At 51.6% G+C, this 23,539-nt stretch overlaps 7 protein-coding genes across 7 annotated transcripts; 4 read left to right on the forward strand and 3 right to left on the reverse strand.

Moving 5' to 3' along the window:
- Nucleotides 1-806: 806 nt before the first annotated feature.
- Nucleotides 807-3,794, forward strand: BO94DRAFT_554153 (Rho family guanine nucleotide exchange factor CDC24; the record flags this gene model as incomplete). The annotated part of the gene is made up of 4 exons (XM_025613701.1): nucleotides 807-1,781; nucleotides 1,847-2,095; nucleotides 2,186-2,372; nucleotides 2,434-3,794. 4 exons carry the CDS (start codon nucleotides 807-809, stop codon nucleotides 3,792-3,794), a joined length of 2,772 nt encoding a protein of 923 aa, XP_025470131.1.
- A 1,567-nt stretch (nucleotides 3,795-5,361) lies between these two features.
- Nucleotides 5,362-7,411, forward strand: BO94DRAFT_532307 (pyridoxal phosphate-dependent aminotransferase). Its single transcript, XM_025611096.1, has 4 exons — nucleotides 5,362-5,675; nucleotides 5,877-6,352; nucleotides 6,419-6,704; nucleotides 6,778-7,411. Exons 1-4 carry the CDS (start codon nucleotides 5,594-5,596, stop codon nucleotides 7,377-7,379), a joined length of 1,446 nt encoding a protein of 481 aa, XP_025470132.1. The 5' UTR covers nucleotides 5,362-5,593; the 3' UTR covers nucleotides 7,380-7,411.
- Nucleotides 7,412-7,605: 194 nt separating this feature from the next.
- BO94DRAFT_563804 (uncharacterized protein) lies at nucleotides 7,606-12,974 on the forward strand. Its single transcript, XM_025614378.1, has 3 exons — nucleotides 7,606-8,856; nucleotides 11,779-12,137; nucleotides 12,195-12,974. Exons 1-3 carry the CDS (start codon nucleotides 7,668-7,670, stop codon nucleotides 12,897-12,899), a joined length of 2,253 nt encoding a protein of 750 aa, XP_025470133.1. The 5' UTR covers nucleotides 7,606-7,667; the 3' UTR covers nucleotides 12,900-12,974.
- Nucleotides 12,975-13,703: 729 nt separating this feature from the next.
- BO94DRAFT_614370 (GPI ethanolamine phosphate transferase 3) lies at nucleotides 13,704-16,568 on the forward strand (the record flags this gene model as incomplete). The annotated part of the gene is made up of 2 exons (XM_025616734.1): nucleotides 13,704-13,756; nucleotides 13,810-16,568. The coding sequence occupies 2 exons, from the start codon at nucleotides 13,704-13,706 to the stop codon at nucleotides 16,454-16,456; spliced, it is 2,700 nt and encodes an 899-aa protein (XP_025470134.1). The 3' UTR covers nucleotides 16,457-16,568.
- Nucleotides 16,569-16,614: 46 nt separating this feature from the next.
- BO94DRAFT_582764 (uncharacterized protein) lies at nucleotides 16,615-16,935 on the reverse strand (the record flags this gene model as incomplete). The annotated part of the gene is made up of 3 exons (XM_025615498.1): nucleotides 16,615-16,641; nucleotides 16,691-16,729; nucleotides 16,786-16,935. The coding sequence occupies 3 exons, from the start codon at nucleotides 16,933-16,935 to the stop codon at nucleotides 16,615-16,617; spliced, it is 216 nt and encodes a 71-aa protein (XP_025470135.1).
- A 1,281-nt stretch (nucleotides 16,936-18,216) lies between these two features.
- On the reverse strand, nucleotides 18,217-18,698 carry BO94DRAFT_340602 (uncharacterized protein). The gene has a single exon (XM_025607035.1). The coding sequence runs from the start codon at nucleotides 18,555-18,557 to the stop codon at nucleotides 18,315-18,317; it is 243 nt and encodes an 80-aa protein (XP_025470136.1). The 5' UTR covers nucleotides 18,558-18,698; the 3' UTR covers nucleotides 18,217-18,314.
- Nucleotides 18,699-20,870: 2,172 nt separating this feature from the next.
- BO94DRAFT_614372 (putative C2H2 finger domain protein) lies at nucleotides 20,871-22,278 on the reverse strand (the record flags this gene model as incomplete). Its single annotated transcript, XM_025616735.1, has 4 exons — nucleotides 20,871-21,764; nucleotides 21,816-21,895; nucleotides 21,945-22,136; nucleotides 22,225-22,278. The coding sequence occupies 4 exons, from the start codon at nucleotides 22,276-22,278 to the stop codon at nucleotides 21,248-21,250; spliced, it is 843 nt and encodes a 280-aa protein (XP_025470137.1). The 3' UTR covers nucleotides 20,871-21,247.
- Nucleotides 22,279-23,539: the final 1,261 nt, after the last annotated feature.

Below are 23,539 nucleotides of genomic sequence, written 5' to 3' on the forward strand. Positions count from 1 at the left end.
CCTCATATCATAATCTACCCGATTCACTTAAATTGACCACTCCTTCGGCGGTTCCGGCGGTACCGCTCCAGGGATCCCTCCTCTCCCGTTCCATCTGATCCCACCTTCAGTTGTCGTGTGGTTGAGGGGCAAAATCCGCCTCTTTGGAACCTGACTCCTTTCTCCCTCTGGTTCCTGCTTACTACGTGCTTGCGCTTGCCTGGCTGCAGCGGCAAACCCCCCACACCCAGCTTTTTTATTTTTCTCGATTCCTTCCATTTTCTTGGGCCGCGGTTTGCCATCAGTTGATCAGAAAGGGCCCTGTCGCCAGCAAGGGCCGGAGATTTGCCCTGGTCAAGGTCGTACTAATTTCTATTAAAAGCGCAGACCTTCTGAATTAAAAAAAGAAAAGACCCCCTCCCTCCCAAAAAAAAATTACCACTCTCCTGCCCCTTCCAGTCGTCGCGCGGAGTCTCTGGTCGACCAGGGTATTTATTCACTATCGGCTTTCGACGACTCTCCGGCGAGGGTCGAAACACGGAACAACAAGTCGCGGTTTGACTCAGCTTTAGGGAGACTTAATAGTTAACGTACCACTATCTCCACTCTAAGGTTCCTTAGCTGCTCGCTTGTCCCATCCATCCCGCATCGGTCCACCGGCTCGCATCCAGTGACCCATGCTCGACTTGATCCTCGTGCAAGCACGCCTGTCACTTCCTTCCACTGTCTTCCTCCGTCGGTCTGCTGTGCAGATTTGAAGCCCGTCGCTCCCTCCCCGATTGTTGCCGCTGTCGACTCCGTACGGTCCGAGTCGGCCTCCCGTCGAGATGGCTGAGACCGTCATCATGAATGGCGGTCCTATCGCCGAGGACAACATCATCAACCGCCGCGGCGGCGAATCGATCTATCAGAGCTGTGTGAATCTCAAGAAGCGCCTGGCCGAAGTACCGAACTTCGAACCCCATATGCGAGAGATGGAAGAAGCAGATGTGGTTAAGGGGATCACCGATCCTGTGGCGTCGCTGTGGAATTGTCTCCGGACGGGGTACCCCTTGTTGACCATCTACAATGCTTCCGGGCCGGAAGAGTACCTCGAGGTTGATACCACAAAAGTCGCAGAGGCCAAGCGCCCAAAGGCCGCCACTTTCAAATTTCTCCATGCGTCTTTGAAGGAGCTGGGATTTCCTCAGCAGGACTGCTTCCTCATCACGGATCTTTATGGCGAGAATACTACCGGCTTCACCAAAGTGATCAAGATGGTGAATCGTGTTCTGGACATCCTGGAGATGCAGGGACAGCTTAAGCGACCGTCGGATATTGGACCAGGGACCCCCGCGAAAGGTACCGTCAAGCTCACGAAACGGGAACATATCCTCAAGGAGTTGCTGGAAACGGAGCGCGACTACGTCCATCATCTCCAGAACCTACAAGCCCTCAAAAAGGAGCTAGAAGAGACGAGTGCGGTGAATGGTGATGCTAGCCACCAGATCTTCTTAAACCTCAACAATCTGCTCGATTCTGCCCAGCGGTTCTTAATCCGTATCGAACAGCACTATGCTCTGCCCGAAGAGCGACAAAACTGGGGCGAGTTGTTCATACAACATGAGGAGGCCTTTCGGCAATACGAGCCCTTCATTGCTAATCAGATGCGCTGTGATGAGATCTGCCTAAGAGATTGGGACAAAATCCACGTGGCCCCGCGCTCTAAGGATCTGCTACAGATGGTGGCGCAACCTGCGACGTTGAATGGTTTCTTTGTCAAACCTTTTCAGCGCTTAACGAAATATCCGCTGATGCTTGGGGTAAGCGCCCTCCAGTTGATTACTGTTTGCTAATCGCTGTTCGCCGTGTTCTGACTGTCATGCAGGAGCTCCTTAAACAACTAGAAGACCCAGACCTCCGGGCTGATATTCAGAGGGCCATCGACGCCATCCAGTCTGTTCTCGACTCCGCAAATGATGCCATTGACAAAGAACACCTGCAGACAGCAGTCAAGGATCTTGATGAACGGGTCGACGACTGGAAAGCTCTGAAAATCGAAGCGTTTGGCGACCTCCTTCGTTTTGGTACTTTCTCGGTCATCAAGGGTGACAACGGCAAGGACTCTGAAAGAGAGGTTTGTATCCCCTTCCTGATTAGCATTGCCGGGGACGACCCTTGAGACCTGCTTGCTAACTTGCCGGCTCCCTTGTTTGTCCGCACACAGTATCATATTTATCTATTCGAACGGATTCTTCTTTGCTGCAAAGATATCAATCCCAATAAGCAGAAGTCCAAATTGAACCTAGGCAAAGACAAACCCGCCATGACGGCTAAAGGCAAAGCGCGGCTCCAGCTTAAAGGCCGCATCTACATGGCAAACGTGACCGATGTCCTTTGTCTTCCCAAGCCAGGTACGAGGGTCCATCATCTATCTACGGGCAGGCTGGTTCTAACTGAGCCGTTTTGTGACAGGTTCTTATCGAATCCAAATTTTCTGGAAGGGCGACCCGGGGGTTGTGGACAACTTCATTATCCGCTACCAGAACGAGGATAGTATGCGCAAATGGAGCAGGGACATTGAGGCACAGCGGGCGATCCAGGCAGAGCAGCGCAGTGCTCGCAACACCGGCACTTCCGAGACCGAATTTACCTACATGAGATCCATGGCAAACATGCCCAACCCGTATCAACAGGAGTACGACGCCGAAGAACAGGCTGCGACTCAAGAAGCAGGCTTCTTCTCGGAATTCCCGATGAGCCGCAATGCATCAAGCACCAGTCTGAGGACGCGCTCGGCAACAGGAGGAAGCGGTAGCTCTGGCCGCCCTCGCCTGCCTGTACCCGATCCAAACCTATCACTTCACACGCATCTCTCCGGCGGCAGTATGTCACCAGCCGAGCGAAATGCTCCCTCATATTTCTCTCCTGTCGCCGAAACGCCATCTACGAGGTCCAGCTCTCAATCTACCGGGTTTTCATATGGTCGTCAGATGACGCCCACGGCCAATTGGAATGAGGAAAACGCCCGCTATACAGCCCCAGCGCTGTCTCGTGCGACGTCAAGAGATGGGCCAAATTCGAACCCTTACTTCAGCGGGACTCCCAATGGACGAAGTGCTCAGCGACCCTCTCTCCCTCCGATGTCAGGAGCCCAGGCGGCAAATGGCATGGCCCAGAGAATGCGATCCGCCAGTAGCCCCGACATCCATAACCACAACCCGGAAATGCGTCGTTACATGGGCGCCCACACGATGCAGACCGTGGACAACGTGCCTGTTCCGCCAATCCCTGCTCATATTTCCAGCATGATGGCACCGGTCAACCGAAGCCAGAACAACTCCCCCACCAACGCTAACCTTCCTATCCGCAACGCCAACCACCTTTCCAACTCACAACAATCCGACCTTCGGCATGCCCCGGCGACGCATTTCCATGAGCCTCAATATTCCGATTACTGCCCTAGTACATCGGCTACTGATCAGCCAACTTCTCCTCTGAGCCACGAGCCCGACGAAGAGCCCCTCATGCCTACCCAGCTTAAGGTTAAGGTGAATTTTGACGACAACTACGTCACCCTGGTTATCGCTAGCAACATCATGTTCCGCTCCCTCATTGATCGTGTGGATGCCAAGCTGGCCCGGTTCACCAACCGCTCGATTGCCAGTAAGTCGGTCAGATTACGATACCGCGACGAAGATGGAGACTTCGTTACGATTGACAGTGACGAGGCCGTCCAACTGGCGTTCATGGAGTGGCGCGAGCAACAGCGTGACATGCTTGCTAGGGGTCAAGTAGGAGAGATTCAACTCTACTGCCAGGCGGTGGAGACTTAGATATGATAGAGCTGGAGCAATGGCATATGTTCCGGTATAAAGTTACCTTCTGCTTATTCTTCCCCCTTTTGCCACTTATCTACCTTCTATTATCTTCCCCCCCCCCCCCCCTTCTTTCTTGGTTCTCCAATCATGAGCATTTGTTCACTCCGCGTTTTCATTTTCCCTGAGGTGGAAAGAGAAGAGGCATCTGACTCCACTAAGTCACCGGCGTTGTCTCCTGGTTCCGCTCTACGACTCACATCCAACTGGATTGGCTGGGAACTATCGGAGAGGCTATTGATTCTATTCGCATGGGTAAAGGGAGGGCAAAACTATCGGCCAGGTTGCTTTTTTCTTGGTTGTCCCTCGCAAGGAGCCGACTCCGTGGATATGCCTCGACCCCGTTGGTTTTGGGAAAGGCTTCTACTGGGGAATGTTGATGACCCTATTTGATCTGATCTACCATGACTGCATGATGTATGTATACCGCCATTGGTTTTTGCGCGGACCGAGTTCCGGTCACACGAGACGAGCTGTATAGTGTTCCTGCATTTTCACTTTGGGATGGTTCTTGTTGTCGTTGTACCTCAGCTGTCACGCTTGCTTTGCTGGGTATTTTTTTATTTTTATTTTTTTTCCCCTGCCGGATTTTTTACTGGCCCCTGTCAATGATAGTATTATGACTCTAGATTAAGGTGCAGGGTACAGACCTGAAACGTGAATAATGCTAAACAAGGATGCGGAACTGGTAGCTTTTTGACCCCCGGTGGTTTGCCTGACTGGCAGTAGATGGATAGGTACCTGACGGCGCCATTCCACGGATCCATCGCAGCAAAGAGTGGAACTCGGGCACTCCACGGGCACATCAACAGGGGTATGAAAGGGGGTTGTTTGCCTCCCGTGAGTGTGAGACTCGTCGCAACCTGCGATGCCGTGCTTCCGATTGCACATTGTTGCTGGGATCGATAAAGGGGATTATTTGTTGGAGGGCAAGAGAGCGATGGATGAATGCTAACAGCCGGCCAGCATCGGGGCGGATGATTTGATCATTGGACCCGGTGTCGGATCCCAGCCGAAGGTGTCCACTGAGCCGTCGATCGGGACGAGCCACGGGAAAGGACGCGGTCTGGACGGCGGTTGGGTCCTATCGACTCTGGCTTCGTATGCGGTGGCAGTGAGGCATTTTAGGTGATTCGCGATCGAGAAGCGCCCGATTCCTGGCCTGGCGGCATTTGCGGGATTATTCAATATGATTTGGTTCTAATTTTGTCAACCTGACTGGTGCCTGCGACTGGAAGGCTGAAACTAGTAGGTCATTATTTGTCGCAGATGACAGGAGAGGAAAAGGAAAAGGAGAAGGATGATGTGGAGGAAGCTGAGTAGTCTGTCGGTCTGTCCTCCGTAACTCTCGGGACTTTGGAGGGGTCGAGGCGATAGTTGATAGGGCGGTGGACCAACGATGAGGATTAGCCACAGTTGGAGACCCGGAAAGTTGGAGGTGAAGCCGTATCTAGTAGGACAGACTTAAGAAGAAAAAAATAAAAACCTAGCTCGACCTCTCAGCCTGCCGTGTCTTTTTCGTCTTCTTCCTGTTAGTATTTATTGAGTATTATTCCCCCTCTTTCGCTCCATTCCTGCTGGTCTCTTTGAATTGGAGTTTCTCGTCTGCTTCTTATTCATACGGATTTAATCCAGCCCCCGTCCTTAATACCATCTACTAGGTACTTAGTAGTTGTGATCCAAGCAACTCCGATCGCTGGTGCATACGTTTTAGTCCTTCCCCAGAAATCGCCGTCTGCCAAGCAACGCAGCCCAGCATGTCTTTCTCCGGCCGCCGCCTGAGCATCCTGCGCCCCTCCGGCCGCCGCTTCTCGGTCGGAAAGGAGCTGTCAGAGAACGGTGCGTCGTCGATCCTCTTGGTTTTTCTATCTAGTCTTTGGTGTATTGTGTCTATCGACTTCCTCTGGGATCCCCCTGGTCTTGCAATGTTGTGATGTTCTCCAGGATCACAGCAAGGCTTGGGTCCCTGGCTGGGTAGCCGTGCATGAGGGGCAGAATCTCCCGCAAATGACAAGACAACTGACATCCCATGTCATGCAGAACTCAAGTCCGAAACCCATCGTCAATTCCGAAGCGCCCACGAAGGTCACCGTCCCCATGCCGGTCTGGATGCCTCCCGTGCCTCCACGGGTGTTGTCTGGTGTACCGAACGTGCCACCGAACACGGTTACGCAGAGGATCCCCACTCCTGGGCCAACCTGGGTCAGGGTGCACCTGAAGCCGACGATGAGATCGAGGGCAGTTTCCCTCGTCCTACCAGCATCCCCATCACCTCCGCTGCGCGTGAGTACGGCCCGACCGCTGGTATCAAGCCTCTGCGTGCTGCCGTCGCCCGTCTGTACAATGAGCATTACCGCCAGGGCAAGGAGAGCCAGTACACCTGGGAGAACGTCTGCATTGTCCCCGGTGGCCGTGCTGGGTTGATCCGTATTGCCGCTATTCTGGGCAACTCCTACTTGTCCTTCCCTATCCCTGATTACTCGGCCTACTCGGAGATGCTGTCGCTGTTCAAGAATGTGAGTGAAACGGCGTGAGCCCAATATCAATTCGTGTGCGGTGGCTTACTTGCGCAATTCCTACAGATCGCTCCTATCCCCATTCCCCTCGCCCAAGATGACCACTACCACATCCACCCTGATAAGATCGCCGAGGAGATCGCTCGTGGAACGTCGGTGTTGCTGACCTCCAACCCTCGTAACCCTACCGGACACTTTGTTGCCAACCCCGAGCTTGCTCAGATCCAGGACATCTGCAGAGATCGCGCCACTCTGATTCTGGATGAGTTCTACGGCGGTTACAACTACACCACTGACTGCGATGGAACGACCATTAGCGGTGCCACAAATGTTATCGACGTCAACAAAGATGGTTCGCCAGCTGACCCTCCCTAAACAAGCCAGAACTTCCGCAGGTTGTTTCCTGCCATTACTGACTCTAATAGATGTGCTTTTGATCGACGGTCTCACCAAGCGTTTCCGTCTACCTGGCTGGCGTATCGCCTGGGTTGTTGGTCCCAAGGAGTTCGTCAATGCCCTCGGCTCCGCTGGTTCCTACCTGGATGGTGGCGCCAACGCGCCCTTCCAGGAAGCCGCTGTTCCCATGCTCGAGCCCTCTCTTGTGCGTGCGGAGATGAAGGCTCTGCAAGTGCACTTCCGTGAGAAGAGAGACTATGTTATCGACCGTCTGCGTGAGATCGGTTTCCGCATCCAGGACGTGCCCCAGGCCACCTTCTACATCTGGCTCGATCTGACGGCTCTGGACCCTCCTCTTCCCAAGGAGGCCAACCTTTCCGACGGACTGAACTTCTTCAACGCCCTCCTGACCGAGAAGGTCATTGTGGTCCCCGGTATCTTCTTTGACCTGAACCCCGCTCACAGACGAGACCTGTTCGACAGCCCTTGCCACCACTTCGTTCGTCTGAGTTACGGACCTAAGATGGATGTGCTGAGAATGGGTCTGGACGGTATCGAGCGGGTCATCCGTCGGGCTCGGGCGCAGTTCGAGCCCAAGTGGGAGGATGAGGTGGCCGTCCAGGACGACTGAACGAGTCGCGGTCCCTTAGCTTTTCACGTGCGTAGAACAATAGAAGAATAGCATGGACGTAGGGCGTTATATCCCTTCCACGTACCTTAATGGATAATATCTGGACATTGACCGTTGTTTCTTATGCAGTATACTCCGTAGTGGGCGCCCTAAGTAATGTCACGTGACGCGGCAGTGCTCGAGTCACCGATCGGCATGCGATCGCATCCCTTTTTCTTCGCGACGAGTCTCGACCAGCCAGTTGCTTGTGGGTGGGAAGCAGTCGGAACTGTTGCTGCGCAATATGATATGTCCGCGGTTATGGCCCTCAACGTTCACCGCGTCCTCAACCTGACCGTCTTCACCTTGTTCTCGGTGGTCCTTTTCTTCTGCATCGTCTTGACCCCTGCCGATGCGATCTATCAGTGCTACGTCACGCAGCGCCTCACGAACATCTTCATCATCACCGGTGGCTACGTCGTCACGTTTATTCTTGCGGCCCTGATCTACACGACGCGCATCTACACGAATCGCACTGTCCTATCCGGAATCCCCAAGGCATGGATCCCCGTCGAGAAGCAAGATGTCGGAAAGAGTGTGCGACGACTGGTCAAGGAGGGGCTTGCACATAGTGCCATCATTGCTTACCAGGCTCGACCAAGGGACATTGCAACAGAAGGACATGATTTTTCAGACTACGAATCCCTGTTGGTGGACCACGACAGCCCACCCTGGGGGCAGGTCGAGCACCCCGGGTGGTCGTCGCCCTCATGTCCTGACTTGCCCGACCTACCGTATCGAACAGTGGTTCAGGAACTGCCTCATCTCATTGAAGCCAAAGCCGTCTCCCTAGCTCCTCCCGACCCGATCTTCACGGCTACTCGCCGTGCACTCCATACGCCTTTTCCCGACACCGAAGAGTCAATTCCAGACACACGGGTGGTGGAAGTACTACGACGGCCGATATCGATGGGATTGCGGGGATATTTGCAACACCTCACTGCGCTGAATGTGATTGATCCGCCGGAGATTGGAATGGAGTTTGTTGCTCTGTACGAGCGGGCCCGCTTTTCGTCGCGTGAGTTGCACGAGGCCGAATTCAGGACCCTGATGCACGTCTTTGCCGAGCTCTTGAGAGGCATGAAGGTTTTGGATCCTCGAGTATTGGATGAGATGTGGGGTGAGAGCTCTCGTGCCGATAGTGAGTCCCTTATTGGGCCATCGGACGAAGAGGGGGAGACTGACACGGTGGATTCCTTTGAGGGGAGTGAAGCAATGTCCCGGGGCCGGAGCAACAGTCTGCGGCCTTCGAATGCATCTACTTGGGATGGTCGTTCTGCCAAGCAAGGTCGCTGGTCGCCTGTTTGGTCGAGACGTCCCGAGCCGCAGCGAACACTGGTGCCTCCTCGGACGCCGTCAATGCGGTCGCTTAGGCGAGTGCAATCAATTGTGTCTGGTAGTTCCGGGGGGAGCGTGATCCGCTTGGTTGAAACTCGGAGTCCGTCGGATCTACCGTATGCTTTCAATGTTGGCGGCAGCGCCGAGTATAGACCTCAAACTTAGTAATGCAGATAATGTTTAATGGAATGGCCAGTGCACTATGTATCATATTCTGTGTATACGTCGCGGCTCCGAGTCCCATTGGCCTTGTGTTGATATATCCTATGATGGCATTAATCAGCAACAACTGCATTGCCCTACTTATCGCATCGCATCATTTAGCAACTTCACTATCAACACGGAGTACTGCCGTTGACTTCAATCACCACCATCTATAAACAAGTCATTGTCTCCTAAACCAACTATCCAACCAAACCCAGCATCAAAACCAATCCACCCACCTACCAAGCCACCCTCTCCCCCCCAAAATTGACAAACTGCCCCGACGTAGTCTCCTTCGTCGCCGCCTCAATCTACAACCCCATTAGCATGAACAACCCCCAATCAACCCATCCATCCATACATACCTGAGCTGTAATCCCCCTCACCGTATCCTCCACCGTAACCGGCGCCTCCTCAAACCCAATAAACTGGGCATTCCGACTCCCCATATCCGTCTGAACCAACCTATCCCCATCATCAGCCTCCATCCACATTCCCAACCCAACCCAACCCAACCAAAAAAAAAAAAAAGAAAGAAAGAAAGAAAACCTACCCCGGATCCACCACCAAGGTAACCAACCACCCCTCCTCACTCTCAATCTTCCTAACTAGAAAATTCCCCGCCACCTTCGACATCCCATACGCCGTAGCCAACGAACCCCCCAACTGCTCAATGCCCTTCATACTCGCCAACAGGGTCGAAATATACACGAACTTCGGCATCGTAGCGTTCCTCAACAACCCCACAAACGCTTTATACACACGGAGCGGTCCCAACGTGTTGACTTCAAAGTGCGAGAGTACGTCCGAGTCCGTCATTTCCCGGACCGGTCCCCAATGGTTACAGATTCCGGCGCTGGAGATGAGGACGTCGATGTGGGTGATGTTGTGTTGGGTTTGGAGGATGGAGGCGGCGGTGGAGGCGCTGGAGGGGTCGTCGAGGGTGAGGGGGATGAGGATTAGAGATGAGCCCGGGGCTTGGGGGAGGGATTCGGTTGCTGGGGAGGGGATGCAGCGGACGGTGCCGATTACGGTGGTGTTGGGTTGGTTGAGGTAGTGGGTTATGAGGCCTTTGCCGATTCCTGGGTTGGGTTAATATAATATATTGTATTGTGGGCTTGGGGGGGAGGAGAGGGGGGAGGAGGGGGAAACCTCGGTTGGCGCCGGTGATGAGGACGGTTTGGGTCATTTTGAGGGAGGTGGTTTGCTGTATACTATGGATTGATAGTGTTGGATAGTTTTAGCACTGAAGGTATTTTCTATCCCTGCAGTGTGCGAGATCTCTGACTTTATAGTATCGTTGCGGAGTATACTTACTTACTCACCGGGAATGGGTCACAGGGTCTGGTCTAGTTTTCAGGGTCAGAAATTAGTGTCTTGGGGTTCCAGAGGATTCCTGAATTGAATAAGCTAATTGTGACACTACGGAATTGAAATTCTACAAGTGATGTGAATTCTGGGTCTGTCTTGGTCTTTTGGCCAGTAGTCAAACTGGCAAATTGCGGGGATTTTAGTCTAGAAATGCGCTTGGAGGCGGGTCTGGGCATTGTTTCGGGGGCAGGTTTCTTGGATTTTATGACTCAGGTAGGTTTTTGGGGATGAATGGGCTTTGTATACTGAGTATATTAGATTTCTTGGGGTTTTAGGACTGTTAGCTTCTTTGGGGCATTGAGATATTAAAGATTGTTGAATTTTTCTTTTTTTTTTTTGATTTTTATAGTAGGATAGCCACGTGTTATTATATTTAGTATCAGAGATAATCACCGATCAGATTTGTTTAATAAGAAGTATCGTGTGCTGAATCTTCATTTAGATCAGAAAATCCCTGTTCCCACCTAGGATATTTCCCATTACTCCTCTCTGAAGAGGGTGGAGGTTTTCTAACCCCGTTATTATATGTCTGACACTCTGACACCCGGCCCATCTTCGGATCGGATCGGAGTACAGCCTGTCCGCCCCGGCCTGAAGTAAAACGAACTGTAAGGGGTTAGCCAAAAAGCTCGGAGACGCAGAGTCCAATAAGATCAAAGCCATTCTTTATAATTCGGCAGTTGTGGGGTACGCTTTGTTTGAAACGGCCCTCTTAGATTTGGATCTTATGATGTGATTTAAAGGCCTCTGTAGGTGACTCATACTGGTATTGAACCGGCTATGCCACGTGTTAGGATAATTGCTGACCACAACAGGACTAAGTCTCTACTAATTTGGCATGGAGTGTATCGAGAGCCATCGCAAAGATAAATAACGGAACGTTGCAGCCTAGACTCAGATTCGTCTAATCTTTGACATCGATAAGTATTGGTGTTATATCAGCAAGACTCGGGGATGTGAGCATAAGCTGCACTATGCTTTTCTCATAATGGGTGATTTGCCCCTCTTTGATCAGTTACCCAGCCTGCCACAGGTCACTGTGGGAACGGGCCTTGGTGATGACATTTGGGTCTATGCTCTACTTGTTTAAAGAATGTTGCAACACTGGAGCTCCCAGCTTCGATAACATTGATTCTGTGTTCAGGATGTTTTCTCAAAATGAACACCCATATCTCAGAGAAAAGATGCTTCAGATGTGGTAGACAATTGGCTTCACTACTAGCATATGATATCTAGGGAATCGTGATCGGGTGCAACAGTGACGTAAGCCAATCGGAGCTCCGGCAGGTACCGATAAGCCGCAGCTCGGCGTGGCTTTCCGTCCTTGGCAAGGCGCGATTGATAAGATCTGGCAGTCCTCAAAAGTCCGACCATTGCGCAACGCGATTCTCTTTCCCTTCACCTCAGTCCCAGTTCTCGTTCACGATGCAGGCTTTCATCCAGCGAGGACGTTCCTTCTTTACCCCGACTCCATCGGCGACGCCGCAGGACAGTCCTAAGGGCAGCCCCAAGGCCGATGAAGTTGTCGAAGAGTTCAAGCAGGCCTCGTCAGCCGACACGCTTTTCCCCAAGACTGACCCCTCCGTCGACGGAGAGGAATGCCTTCACGACTGTGCTTCGTGTACGGTGAAATACCCTGCCAAGTTTGATGTCGATCAGGAGGATAACATGTACGGGAATATCAATGGCTGGTCAACTCACGTGCTGGTTGCGACCGGTAAGACCGACTGGGTGAGAGACGTTGCCGATGAGGAGGGGAGCGTCATGGAGGCTATCGAGAAGGGGGGCTTAGTACCCGGCAACGGGGTTGGTTATTCTGAGCAGTGCGATCCGGGTGCATGAACTAACCAGGCTCGACTCCAGAAATTAAAACTGTCGGCCTCCAACATGCCGGTTCCCGACGAGTACCATTACCACGAGTCGGGGAAGCAGCCAACGACCGTCCTAGTCCTTCCCAGTTTTACCATCGTTGATCACGTCACACCGGCTCTAGCGCCTGATCTCATCAAATATTTTGTCAACCGCTCGCCAACGACCACCACGCCACTAGGTGCGGTGGTGGAATCGATGGAAGAGACGGAGAATGCTGAACAACAACCACCTTCGAGCGAAGACATCCAGTCGCTCACTACCCTTAAATCCCGCCCCTGCCCTCACTCCGCCGTCATTCTCCTCTGCTCGCACCGCACCCGGGACGCGCGCTGCGGCCAGTCTGCCCCGTTGCTCCGCAAGGAATTCGAGCGACACCTGCGCCATCTCGGACTCTACCGGGACTTGGACGACGAGCGCCCGGGTGGAGTTGGAATCTACTTCATCAACCACGTCGGAGGTCACAAGTACGCGGCCAATGTGATCGTCTATCGACGCCGGGACTTTGACTGGCACAAGACAGCGGGTGAGGCCGAGACAAGTGGCGAGGGCGCAGCGCAGGGTATCTGGCTTGCGCGGGTGAAGCCGCAGGACTGCGAGAATATCATCCGGTACACGGTCTTGCAGGGCAAGGTGGTGAAGCCGGGGGAGCAGCTTCGGGGTGGCTTTGATAGAGCCACGGGGCTGACTAGCTGGTAGTCTTGTCCGCCATACTCCGTATATATGCTGCGATTTGTCATTTCATTGTAGTGATAAGTTATATAGCACGACAACATAACATGAACATATTGAACTGCTGCTAAACACTCACTGGTCTCTTCGAACCACTCGACCAACTATTCACACCCGCAACTTCCCTAAAAGGCTATGCACACGGCCACCATAAGCCTTTAAGCATAACCACCACCCGTGGAAGCCCAGAGCATAAACACCATAGCTTCCAGAGAAGAGCAAAGTCAAGCGATCGAAACGAGAATACCGAACCAGTAAGTAACTGAACCCTTCGAACGTCGTCGAATACGATCTGCCTGTACCATCGCACCGGCCAACCAGATGCGTCCTCGCCAAACATTCCCCAACCGGGTTAAGATTGTCCTGTTCAGGACGAATACGAGCACAGCTGATCCGCCTCTGTATCCTGTCAGCTTGGCGGGGTAAACGGTACGGCTGGTACCGATCGCGCTTAGATGGTTCTGGTACGGAAATACGCGTCTATCTGGTATCGGTACATGACAGGTACTTGATCTATATTGGTTACTGGTATGTATGAGACGGACGCTATACATGCCCATTCAATATCGGAAACATCAGCTTGGTGACAGGTTGTTGCACAGGATGAAACTCTGTGTGACGTTATTGATTATGTGTAAATGAAGCTGCCTAGAACTGCTGAGTCCGAGTCTGCTCATCGATTACCCATGGTTGAGTGCGATGTTTAGGAGACGGTTATGTGCAGTAGGAGGCAACTGACCACAACAGCTGTTCCATGTCAGCGAGCAGAGAATGGCGCCGTCCAGCAGAAGATGGACTCTTCCACTCTTCTTTCTTTGGATCCTGTACGCCTGATCCCCGATCTCTAATGATCCTGTCGAAGCTAACCACGACCCAGCCTCATCCACACAGCAGGTCTATACCTCTTCACCAAAGGCTTCCTTCTGACACGACAGATCCTCGACTCGAAAAGCGATTGCTCTAATCCACCAGTGAATCTCTCCAGAATCTCACTCACAACAGGCACCGCCAACTCCACCTGCTGGACGACCCCCGTCTTCTCCAAAGCGATCATCCTCCTCATCGACGCCCTCCGCCACGACTTCACGACTTCACAACCCACATCCCTCAAGCCATACCACAATGCACTCACCATCCTTCACGAAGCCGCCGCTGAACGCCCTCACAATGCCCTCCTCCTTCCCTTCATCGCCGACCCCCCTACCACAACCCTCCAACGCCTGAAAGCCCTCACAACCGGCACCCTCCCCACCTTCATCGAAGCGGGGTCCAACTTCGCCGGCTCGGCAATCAAAGAAGACAACCTCATCACCCAGCTCCGCGACGCAGGAAAGACCCTCGTGCATCTCGGCGATGATACTTGGAGCAAGCTCTTCCCGGACCACTTTGATCCTCGTCTCTCGCACCCCTACGATTCGTTTCTGGTTGAGGATCTACACACCGTCGACGACGGCATATACAAACACCTTTTCCCCCTCCTCCGCAATAAGACCGAGACATGGGACGTTATCGTTGCTCATTTTCTGGGCGTCGACCATGTCGGTCATCGCTTTGGGCCGTCACATCCTGAGATGCGGGGCAAGCTGCACCAGATGGATGACATCGTGCGGGAGGCCATGAGGGAGGTGGATGACGAGACGGTGTTGATTGTGATGGGAGATCATGGCATGGATGAGAATGGGAATCATGGGGGTGAAACGAGTGATGAGGTCCGGGCTGCGTTGTGGTTGTACACCGCTAGGGAGGTATGGGGGGTTGTGTATTCTGATGCTGAGCCTATCACGGGGGTGACCAGGAGGGATACGCCGCAGGTGGATGTTGTGGCGACGTTGGCGTTGTTGATGGGCGTGCCGATTCCGTTTAATAACCTGGGACAGCCGATTGAGGAGGCTTTTGCTGGGGTCGAGGGGGGGGATTGGGCAAGGTTGGTGGAAGTGAATGCTTTGGCTGCGGCGCAGATGCAGAGATTTGCGAGGGAGTATGAGAAGTATGGGGGAGAGGGGCTGGGGTTGGTGGAGGGTGAGATCTGGAGTGAGGTTGAGGTGGATTTTGGGGATGAGGTGGCGCTGAGGGAGCTGTATGGGAGGATGAGGGAGTATCAGAGCAGGATGCTGGAGGGGTATAGAAGGATATGGGCTCAATTCAATCCGCTGAATATGGTTGAGGGAGTGGTGGTTCTGCTGCTGGGGGCTGTTGCTCTGTTGTGTTTCCAGGTCGATGCCGATTGTGCTGGGATACTGAGGATGTCTGCAGTGGTGGCTGGGATTGTGACGGGAGTTGTGGCCGGGGCTGGCCATGTTGCTTTGGCTGGCTCTTTTCGGGGTTCTGCAATTGATGGAGTGACTCTGGGTACTGCTATGGGCAGTGCTGTGCTATACATCTGGCAGGTCGATTTTCGAAAGGGTTTTCGGCTAAAGATCTGGGACTGGCAGGCAGTGATTTTCACCCTGCTTCTGTCCATCGGATTTGCCTCGAATTCTTATACCGTGTGGGAGGACCGCGTGGTTCTGGTCTTTCTGTCAACCTTTGGGCTAAGCACGTTTGGTGTATCAAGCAGGCTACGACATTCAAGAGGCATGCACGGAGCTCGTTCTCTGCTGTTTATGCTGTTGAGCCGAGTTGCCTCGCTCAGTCGAGCTTGTCGAGAAGAGCAATTACCGTTCTGCAGGACTTCGTTCTATCGCCTGGAGAACAGTGCAGTATGGCGACTGTCAATTCCCGTTATTATTGCCGTGGCCGTTCTATACACCACCAGGATGGCTCTTCAAGGCCTTGACGTTAGGAAAGTATTTTGGTTCAGGACCTGCATGCCCGCAGCACTGCTGTTCAACGCCGTCTTTTGGACCCTGGAATCTGCTAATGAGCAAGGTTGGTTGGTGAACATCTTCGCTGAAGACACATCCAAAACCGTACGAATGACTGTTGCTCGGATAGTGCTGGTTATTGTCCTCGTTGGACTGGCAACTGCTTTTACATCCACATCGGGACAGAGATCTGAAAAGCAACTCATCTTCACTACGGCAGTACTGCTTGCAAGCATCCTCGCAAGTAAACCAACGGGTGGGCTGTCCATGACGATTCTGTACTACCAACTCATCAGTCTCCGTCATCTTGTGCCCAGCAAAATCTCGATCAAACCCACTATCGCCGCCCTCCTTGGCACGTTACACTTCTTTAGCACAGGTCACAACGCCACCTTCTCGAGCATCCAGTGGAAAACAGCCTACATCCCGTTTCGAGATCCGCAGTACCCATGGTCGCCACTGCTGGTGATCGTCAACACGTTCGCCGCGCCAATCGTGGCAGCATGCGCTGTGCCTCTCCATTCGCGGGATGATCAGAGCCAAGCCCGCTTACTCGCGGTTCAGAGCACTGTGTACACCACCTGGGCCGTTTTTACAGCTCTGTGGGCGTGTATTCTCCGTCGTCATCTGATGCTATTTGCCGTATTCTGTCCGAGATTCCTTATGGCCGGCGGTCTCATGGTGATCATCGATGGTCTTGCACTGCTAAGCTCTTACTGACTACGGAGTCTGTGCTACTAGGATATAGGGCGATACGAAAAGCTCGATTGATTAATGAGAGACAATAGTTTGCGTTGACGTCAACAGAACGAGCACATAAAGTCAAATCATCCTTCGAACGGTCCCAACCACCCAATTTTCAGCCATGCAGTGACAGATCACTGGCAATAATGGGTCCAGCAAGCCTACACTATCATCAATAAGCCGCTCAAAACAAAGAGATATTCAACCTACCCGGTAGCACTTGTTACCTCCGTGATGGTGGCGGCAGTTCTACATCAATCAGTAACTCGCAACCTGACAACCTATCCATTGGAAGAAACACATACATTGATGCACTGGTCGTATCCTTTACGACAGTACTGGGTGTCGACCGGGGCGGGTTCCGCATCGGCCCCAACATCGTTGTCTGCCTCGGTAGGAGAAGCCGCGAGGGCCAGAGAGGCGAGGAGGAGGGTGAAGGGGATAGTGAAGCGCATTTTGCCTTGGAGTTCAGTTGATGCTGGATGGTGGTGATGATGATGATGCTCGATCAGAGACGAGAAGATGGCTCTATTTATGCTCCAGAATCTGGCTCATGTTGTTCATGTCCAAGGCGAGGATACATTCCGATGTGATACATGACATATGTCTGTTGAGGTTGATGGCAGGTGAGCACAGAGAAACCTGGGATGAAGCTGTTATATGGATAGACTGAGTCTGGGCCTTTCTTGTGAGAGGTTGTATTAGGGTGAAGGTAAGCTGACCTTGATCTCCTGATCCCTACACTGAACTCAATATTTTGCAACGATGCGACTATGACGAAAGACTAGCAGCACGGCACAGAGCAGGTAGTGTATAGTATACAACAGTACATCTACACATATACACACCTTCACGAGCATAGAAGTACAGAATAGCACCGTTCATTTAAGAATAGATAGATAACCCTTATCAATCACCCCGGAATCGGAGAATATAGCATCTGCCTCAGGTCACACAGCCAGGTACTGAATACGACTCTTGTGGTCATGAGGGGAAGGGGTGCATGCCATGGTAGAGGAGGGTTGTGAAACAGTAATCTTGCCGGAAGACTTTGTTGCTGCTTCTACTGCAGAGTTGGATACCACTAAAGCTATGCAGAACGAATGGTATTATGAGCTGACAAAGATTGTTGCATCTACAGACTGCACTTGTATATACTGACACTGACATGAACAAAGATTAGATAAATATGCATGATCAAAGTAAGCCTTAGGCCAATAATCAGAGGATTGATCTCATACACTTGATGTTTCAAGTCAATCCAACACATCCTACGTAACTGTCTTCTAACTGAACATGTGAACAGGCAAGTAGTACTGTAACCCAACAGACACCTAACGAAGGAACCAACCCATGAACATGAAACCATATCTAAACAGATATATATTCTAATTGGTAGATAGATTCGACCCCAGACACATGAAACACAAAACACAAACACAACAATTGCATATCCAATTCATACCACACCTACTCTATAAGTAGTAATGACTCACCTCACTTAAATCCTACGAATAACTCTCTGATATATATATAAGAGTGGCTATTGATATTACTCTCTCACTTGCGCGCTTACTCGTTCACCTGCCTAGTACTTAGTAACTCAATACCTCCATACCCACGAATACAAAGCACTTAACCCAATTAGGTTTACACTTCGTAGAATTCATCCTTTCATCCTTTCCATCCATCTATCCATCAGCCTGGTATTCTTTTATCCATAGTACATAATCCTTAGTACTCCGTACACAAACCCCCAGAATCATAAGTTAAGTAATTATGCAAGGTACTTTTGTTCCCACCACCACCATCACCACCCACTACTTATCTATATTTATAATCGATGATAAACCAAGCTCAGCTGATAACCACACATACGTGGACATAATCTATATCCTTGTTCATCCATCGAAATAATATGGTCTAAATTCTTCAGTCCGGGATAGATAGAGAGAGCAGGGATAGATAGAGAGAGCAGGGATAGATAGAGAGAGCAGGGATAGGTAGTGAGGGGGTGGTGATTAGGCAAACATCTATCCAGAGTGTTGGGTCGATGTCTCATTTTTGGGATTGTCATGCATGGATGGGGAAGTGGTAGTAGTAGTACTGTCTAGTACTTTTGCCGCTGGCTGGCCTGGGGTATACTGTATTTGTGTATGTGCATATTATGTGTATAACACACTCTCTGTACCACATATACCTATTACCTAGACTATGTGTGTTACTGCATAACCACTACCTATCCTTCCATCACATATCATACTTGTACCTAGGCTAGGTTATGGGGTTATATCAACTCCTACCCAACACTCATACCATCCATACATCCCTTCTCAATAAACAACCCAACTAAGAGCTCATGTTTGATACACACACGGCAGAGGATAACCATCTCCGATATTGTACTATATTCCAATGGGACGGGATGAAAAGGCATGGTGGCACCACCCACATAAGCAATCAAGCCACCAGCCACCTACAACCCGACAATTGCCCGATATTGGCTGATGAGCTAGCTGCAAAGAGGAGGGAATTGTCACATTTACATACCTCCTCTTAACTATCTGTGAAATTGTTTGATATATTTCTCTTTCTTATTATTGTCATGTTATGTAGATTGTTTGGTAGGCTGTATTTTAGTTGTATGGAGATTGTATGGTAATGATGTAATGAAATGGTAATGTATTTATGTCATCCCGTACGGGAGTATAGTATATGCCAAGGTATTAATCATGTGCTATGTATTATGTATCATGTATAATGTATCTCCGTGCAAGCGAACAACAACAACCACCAAATCAGTCTAGTTCCTTTAGTAGTCTCTACTCCGTACGGAGTAAGTAGATCGATATCAAATCCTATCCGAACCCGACCACGACGATCGAATAACCCATCCAGCCATCCAACCATTCATCCCGATGGATGTCAGACTCAACTCACCTCACAGATTAGAATTGTGGAGCGATGAGATGCTCCATAATCCATCATCCGGAATAGATACCTACCTAGTCCCCAATCCCGCTGTCATCCGTAAGTACCTATGTTCTGTAGTTACTATTATTCTAGGTGCATCCATCCATCCACATGAGATCCATCCAACAAGTAAAAGGCAACTTTCCCTCCCCGCATCGCCATCCTTTCGAGAAATCCTTCTCCTACTCCTTTTCCCCACAGCCATCATTCTAGACCTCCCAGCCCACGAGATTCATCATCTCACTCAAATGACACACGCCAACCCAACCGAACCGAACTGACCTACAGGGCTAGGAGTACACTTCACTTCATTTCCCGTCTACGTCGATCCTACTCATCCATCCATGTCAGACGGGGCAGTCAGTCAGTCGGTGCCTCGCCCAGATACACCATCGAATTTACACTAACCCTCCCTCACTCCACTCCACTCCCTAGAGTAAACAGTATGTCAGACACGCCGGCTACAAACTAAATGCTAGTTAGCCTCCTCCGCTTCAATCCACACTGACTAACTAACCAACTAACTAACTTAGTACTACCTATGTAGGCAGGTAAGTACTAGTACGAAGCACCAAAATCAAGGTTTTTTTTTTTTTTTCTCATCGCCCCCCTTTTAGCATCCGGATACTTTCTCCCTAGGGATATGATTGACTCTTCAGACGGGTCGGAGACGTCCGTCCGGTTCTCTCCGTCCGTTCGTTTCCTTATAGAAACTAACCTAGGCTAGAACTACTAGTGATCAACCCGATCGGATCCGTTTCCACTCATCTATCTAAGACTAGATAGGTAGTCCGCGAGCTGGTGAGGTCCAGAACCGACTCTCGCTTGCTGGTCTGGTCTGGTGGGCGGGTTAATGTCAATGACAGCGCCAAATGTCTTCGGCTTGGCTTCTGGCCGGACGTATGCATGTGCAGTCGATCGGAGGGGAGGCCCTCGAATCGAGGCCCTACGGAGCGAGCACACAACACTAGATCGGGATGGGAATTGGGATGGATGGATAGGTGGTGTCGGCTCATCGCGCAGTCAAACTTCCCTGTCTAGTGTCTAGTTTCACCGGCGGCTAGTCGATCAGGCGCTACGACTGTCGTAGGGTATCTAGCTCCTGCTCCGACCCAGATAGACTTCCAAGCCATGAGTGGCTTTACTCCTTAAGTACACGCGCCAGCCCGAGTGGAGCCCTTCCCTTTCCCCCCCCCAACCGTTTCAGCCGTCGATCCTTGGCTGACGTTGGTCGGACACGGTAGGGTCCTCCTGACAGGCCGCATCTCGCGACAATGAGCCGATAACAATGGCCCCCCCGGAGAGCCAAGCACGGCTTGCTTTCTCTGTCGGGTGCGGATCGACCCCTACATCGCGCGCCGCCGGCGTCACAGGAACACGGCACTCCGGAGAGGGGGTTGACCATTATTAGAAAGCTTCGGAAAATAAGTACATTCATCCATGATCGATATACGTGGTGGTCAAATCAGGTGCCTGCACGCGTAGGCTATGCGCATAAACAACATATACTGCATCATTTGCCAAGGTATCAAAAAAATAGGACAGTCGCCTCTTCGCAGCCTTTTGACAAGGGGATCAACTTAACCAAATCAACAGTCCGCAGCAAATAGCACAAATGGCGCAGTGCCAGAGATTGAGGAAGAAAGAGAATGTCAGCGGGTTAGGCGTCTGACCAAATTAGGACTCGTAAATGACAGTCATGATAGGGCATCACACAAAATACACATGCATTGTAACTCCAAGTCTGAAACAATCGCTGTCGAATCATGCGGGAAAACAACCGTCGCCGGCTCCTTAACCAACCCCGAGGAACCCCCAGTCCGTTCCCTCGGGCTGGTTCAGGATTCGGGCCGTCGGTGGCTTGTATTCACTCTGAGTATTAGTGACGAGGAGCGGGGGCCCCTCCGCCGTTGGAAGGCTGTGGTAGGGTGGCTGGAACTCCGGCGGTAAATATCCCTGACGGCCAGGATCATACCGCTGCTGTTGAACCAGCTGCAGGTAGTGTTGCTGAGCGCGCTGTACGTCGACCGGGGATGTGACCGGGACGTGCTGGGCCACAATCGGAGGCGGTTCTTGTACGGGTACCGACGTTATGTGCAGGCTCTGGTGAGGATAAAACTCATGAGTTGGTGTCGGGGTATGAGGATAGTAGGGTTGCTGGGCTAAAAGGTACTGTTCATTCGGAACGGGAACGCCGACTTGCCCTTGATACGAGTGTTCCGAAATCGCATCTTCTGAGGGCAGTCGAGTCATAGATCCTGGGGGGTGGGAGCGGTGTTGATGTTTGGTCAACGTGGTTTTGCGGCAGAAGCTTGAAGATGGTTAGAACGTCATCCGCATCCAAGATCGGGCCAATCCTTACGCTCGTTCGCACGTTGGCTCTTGACAGATATAGGGCCGCTTGCCCGTGTGGATCCTCCGATGACGGGCGAGACTCGATGACTGTAGTGGTCAGCATTGATAAGATATGGGGACGCGAGGCGGAGCATACATCCGAAAAGGCCTTGTGGCATCCTCGGTGGTCACAGACATGAGGCTTCTCTCCTGTGTGTGTCCGCGAATGCACGGTCAATGCACTGCGCTGGATGAAGCTCTTATTACAGTCCTTGACTGTGCAGTGATACGGTCGCTCGTTGGTGTGTATCCGGTAGTGCCTGCACAGGTCTGATTTGCGGTTGAAGGACTGTCACTGTCAGAATCTATAACGGTCTGGGAAGAAAACGATCCAATAGCTGCCAGAGAAAAAGAAAGGGACTCTGGGACGAGCATACCTTGTTACAATGCTCCCAAGTGCAGTTGAAATCGCGTCCACCGCCAGGTGCCATGGCTACGGATTGGAAGCGCAGAAGCGAGAGCTGTTGGCGAGGTGAGCGCAAGAAAAGGATAGCGGGGAGTGGACCGAAGGCTGAATCTCAGGGAAAAAGAAAAACAAAAAAGAAAAACAAAAAAGAAAAGAGTAAAAAGAAAAAGGGCAAATCCAGAACGAGGAGCAGGAGCAGGAACAGGAGCAGGAGCAGGAGCAGCAGCAGCAGCAGCAGCAGCAGAAGTAGAAGGGAACGGGCCAACAATATGAGGGAGGGTACCAGCAACGGCGATGGGGAACCAACGGCTCGGAGTATGGCCAACAGCTGGGATTGCGGAGCGAAAATAGGGGAGAGGGAGAGAGGGGAAAAGAAAGACGAGGGAAGGAGGTCTGGACAAGCGGAGGGAACAGGAATGTCACTGCAAATTAAGTCCGACGGCATGCAGCCTCGACAGTAATCACTGGAAGGTCTGGACAGGCAGGTCGATTGGCAGCCAAGTCGCAGGCCGAATGATGGATCAAATCAAATGGAAAATGGGGTGAGGCTGGCCTTTGGGGGAAGCAGTCCAGAATAGCCGACAGGGAGATAGTCCAGACGTACGTACCTAATAATAAAAATAAAGCAACGCGGGATAATAGGGTCCCCAAAATAATAATAATAATAATAATACTGATCGTAAATAGCAAATCGTACTAACAAGGGCGTGAGTGGAAGAAGTAGAATCGATCGCGACAACGATGCGACTACTATCCTATCTCAGATGTAGTTCAACAAAGCTGCTGCTCGGCCCGGGCGAGGTTGCAACTCTGTGATACAGCCACTTTGGCTGCGGGTCTTAATCGGTTCTCCCCCAGGTACAGCCAGAACCAGTCAAGGGGAGGGGGGGGGGAAGAGTGGGTAGGAAAGTGGGTGAGTGGGTGAGTGGGTGAGAAGAATTCACAGAGAAGAAAGGAAGAAAATCGCTGGGGTGGAAGGAAAAGAAATACTCGACGCGAAACCGAGGAGGATGAGAAAAGGAAAAGAGCTAGCTGAATGGTTGGCAGAAGCTCTGCGTCCGTTTTTATTATTTTCCCTCGTTTTGCCTCTCCGGCTCTCGTGAGCAGGCCGTGTATTTTTTATAACACCGCATCTCGCTGGGCCTTTTCTACCTAGCAGGTACTTAGCAGCTACTAAGCTCCCTCACTACTGTCGCTGGTAATAATGATAAATTGGATCAGACAAGAGCCAGTGGAGCTCGCCTTTGCCCGTAACCCTCCTGGGCTAGCTTGCACTTGGCCACTTC

The sequence above is a fragment of the Aspergillus sclerotioniger genome (genome assembly GCF_003184525.1).
Source record: "Aspergillus sclerotioniger CBS 115572 chromosome Unknown BO94scaffold_6, whole genome shotgun sequence".
NCBI classification, from domain to species: Eukaryota; Fungi; Ascomycota; class Eurotiomycetes; order Eurotiales; family Aspergillaceae; genus Aspergillus; species Aspergillus sclerotioniger.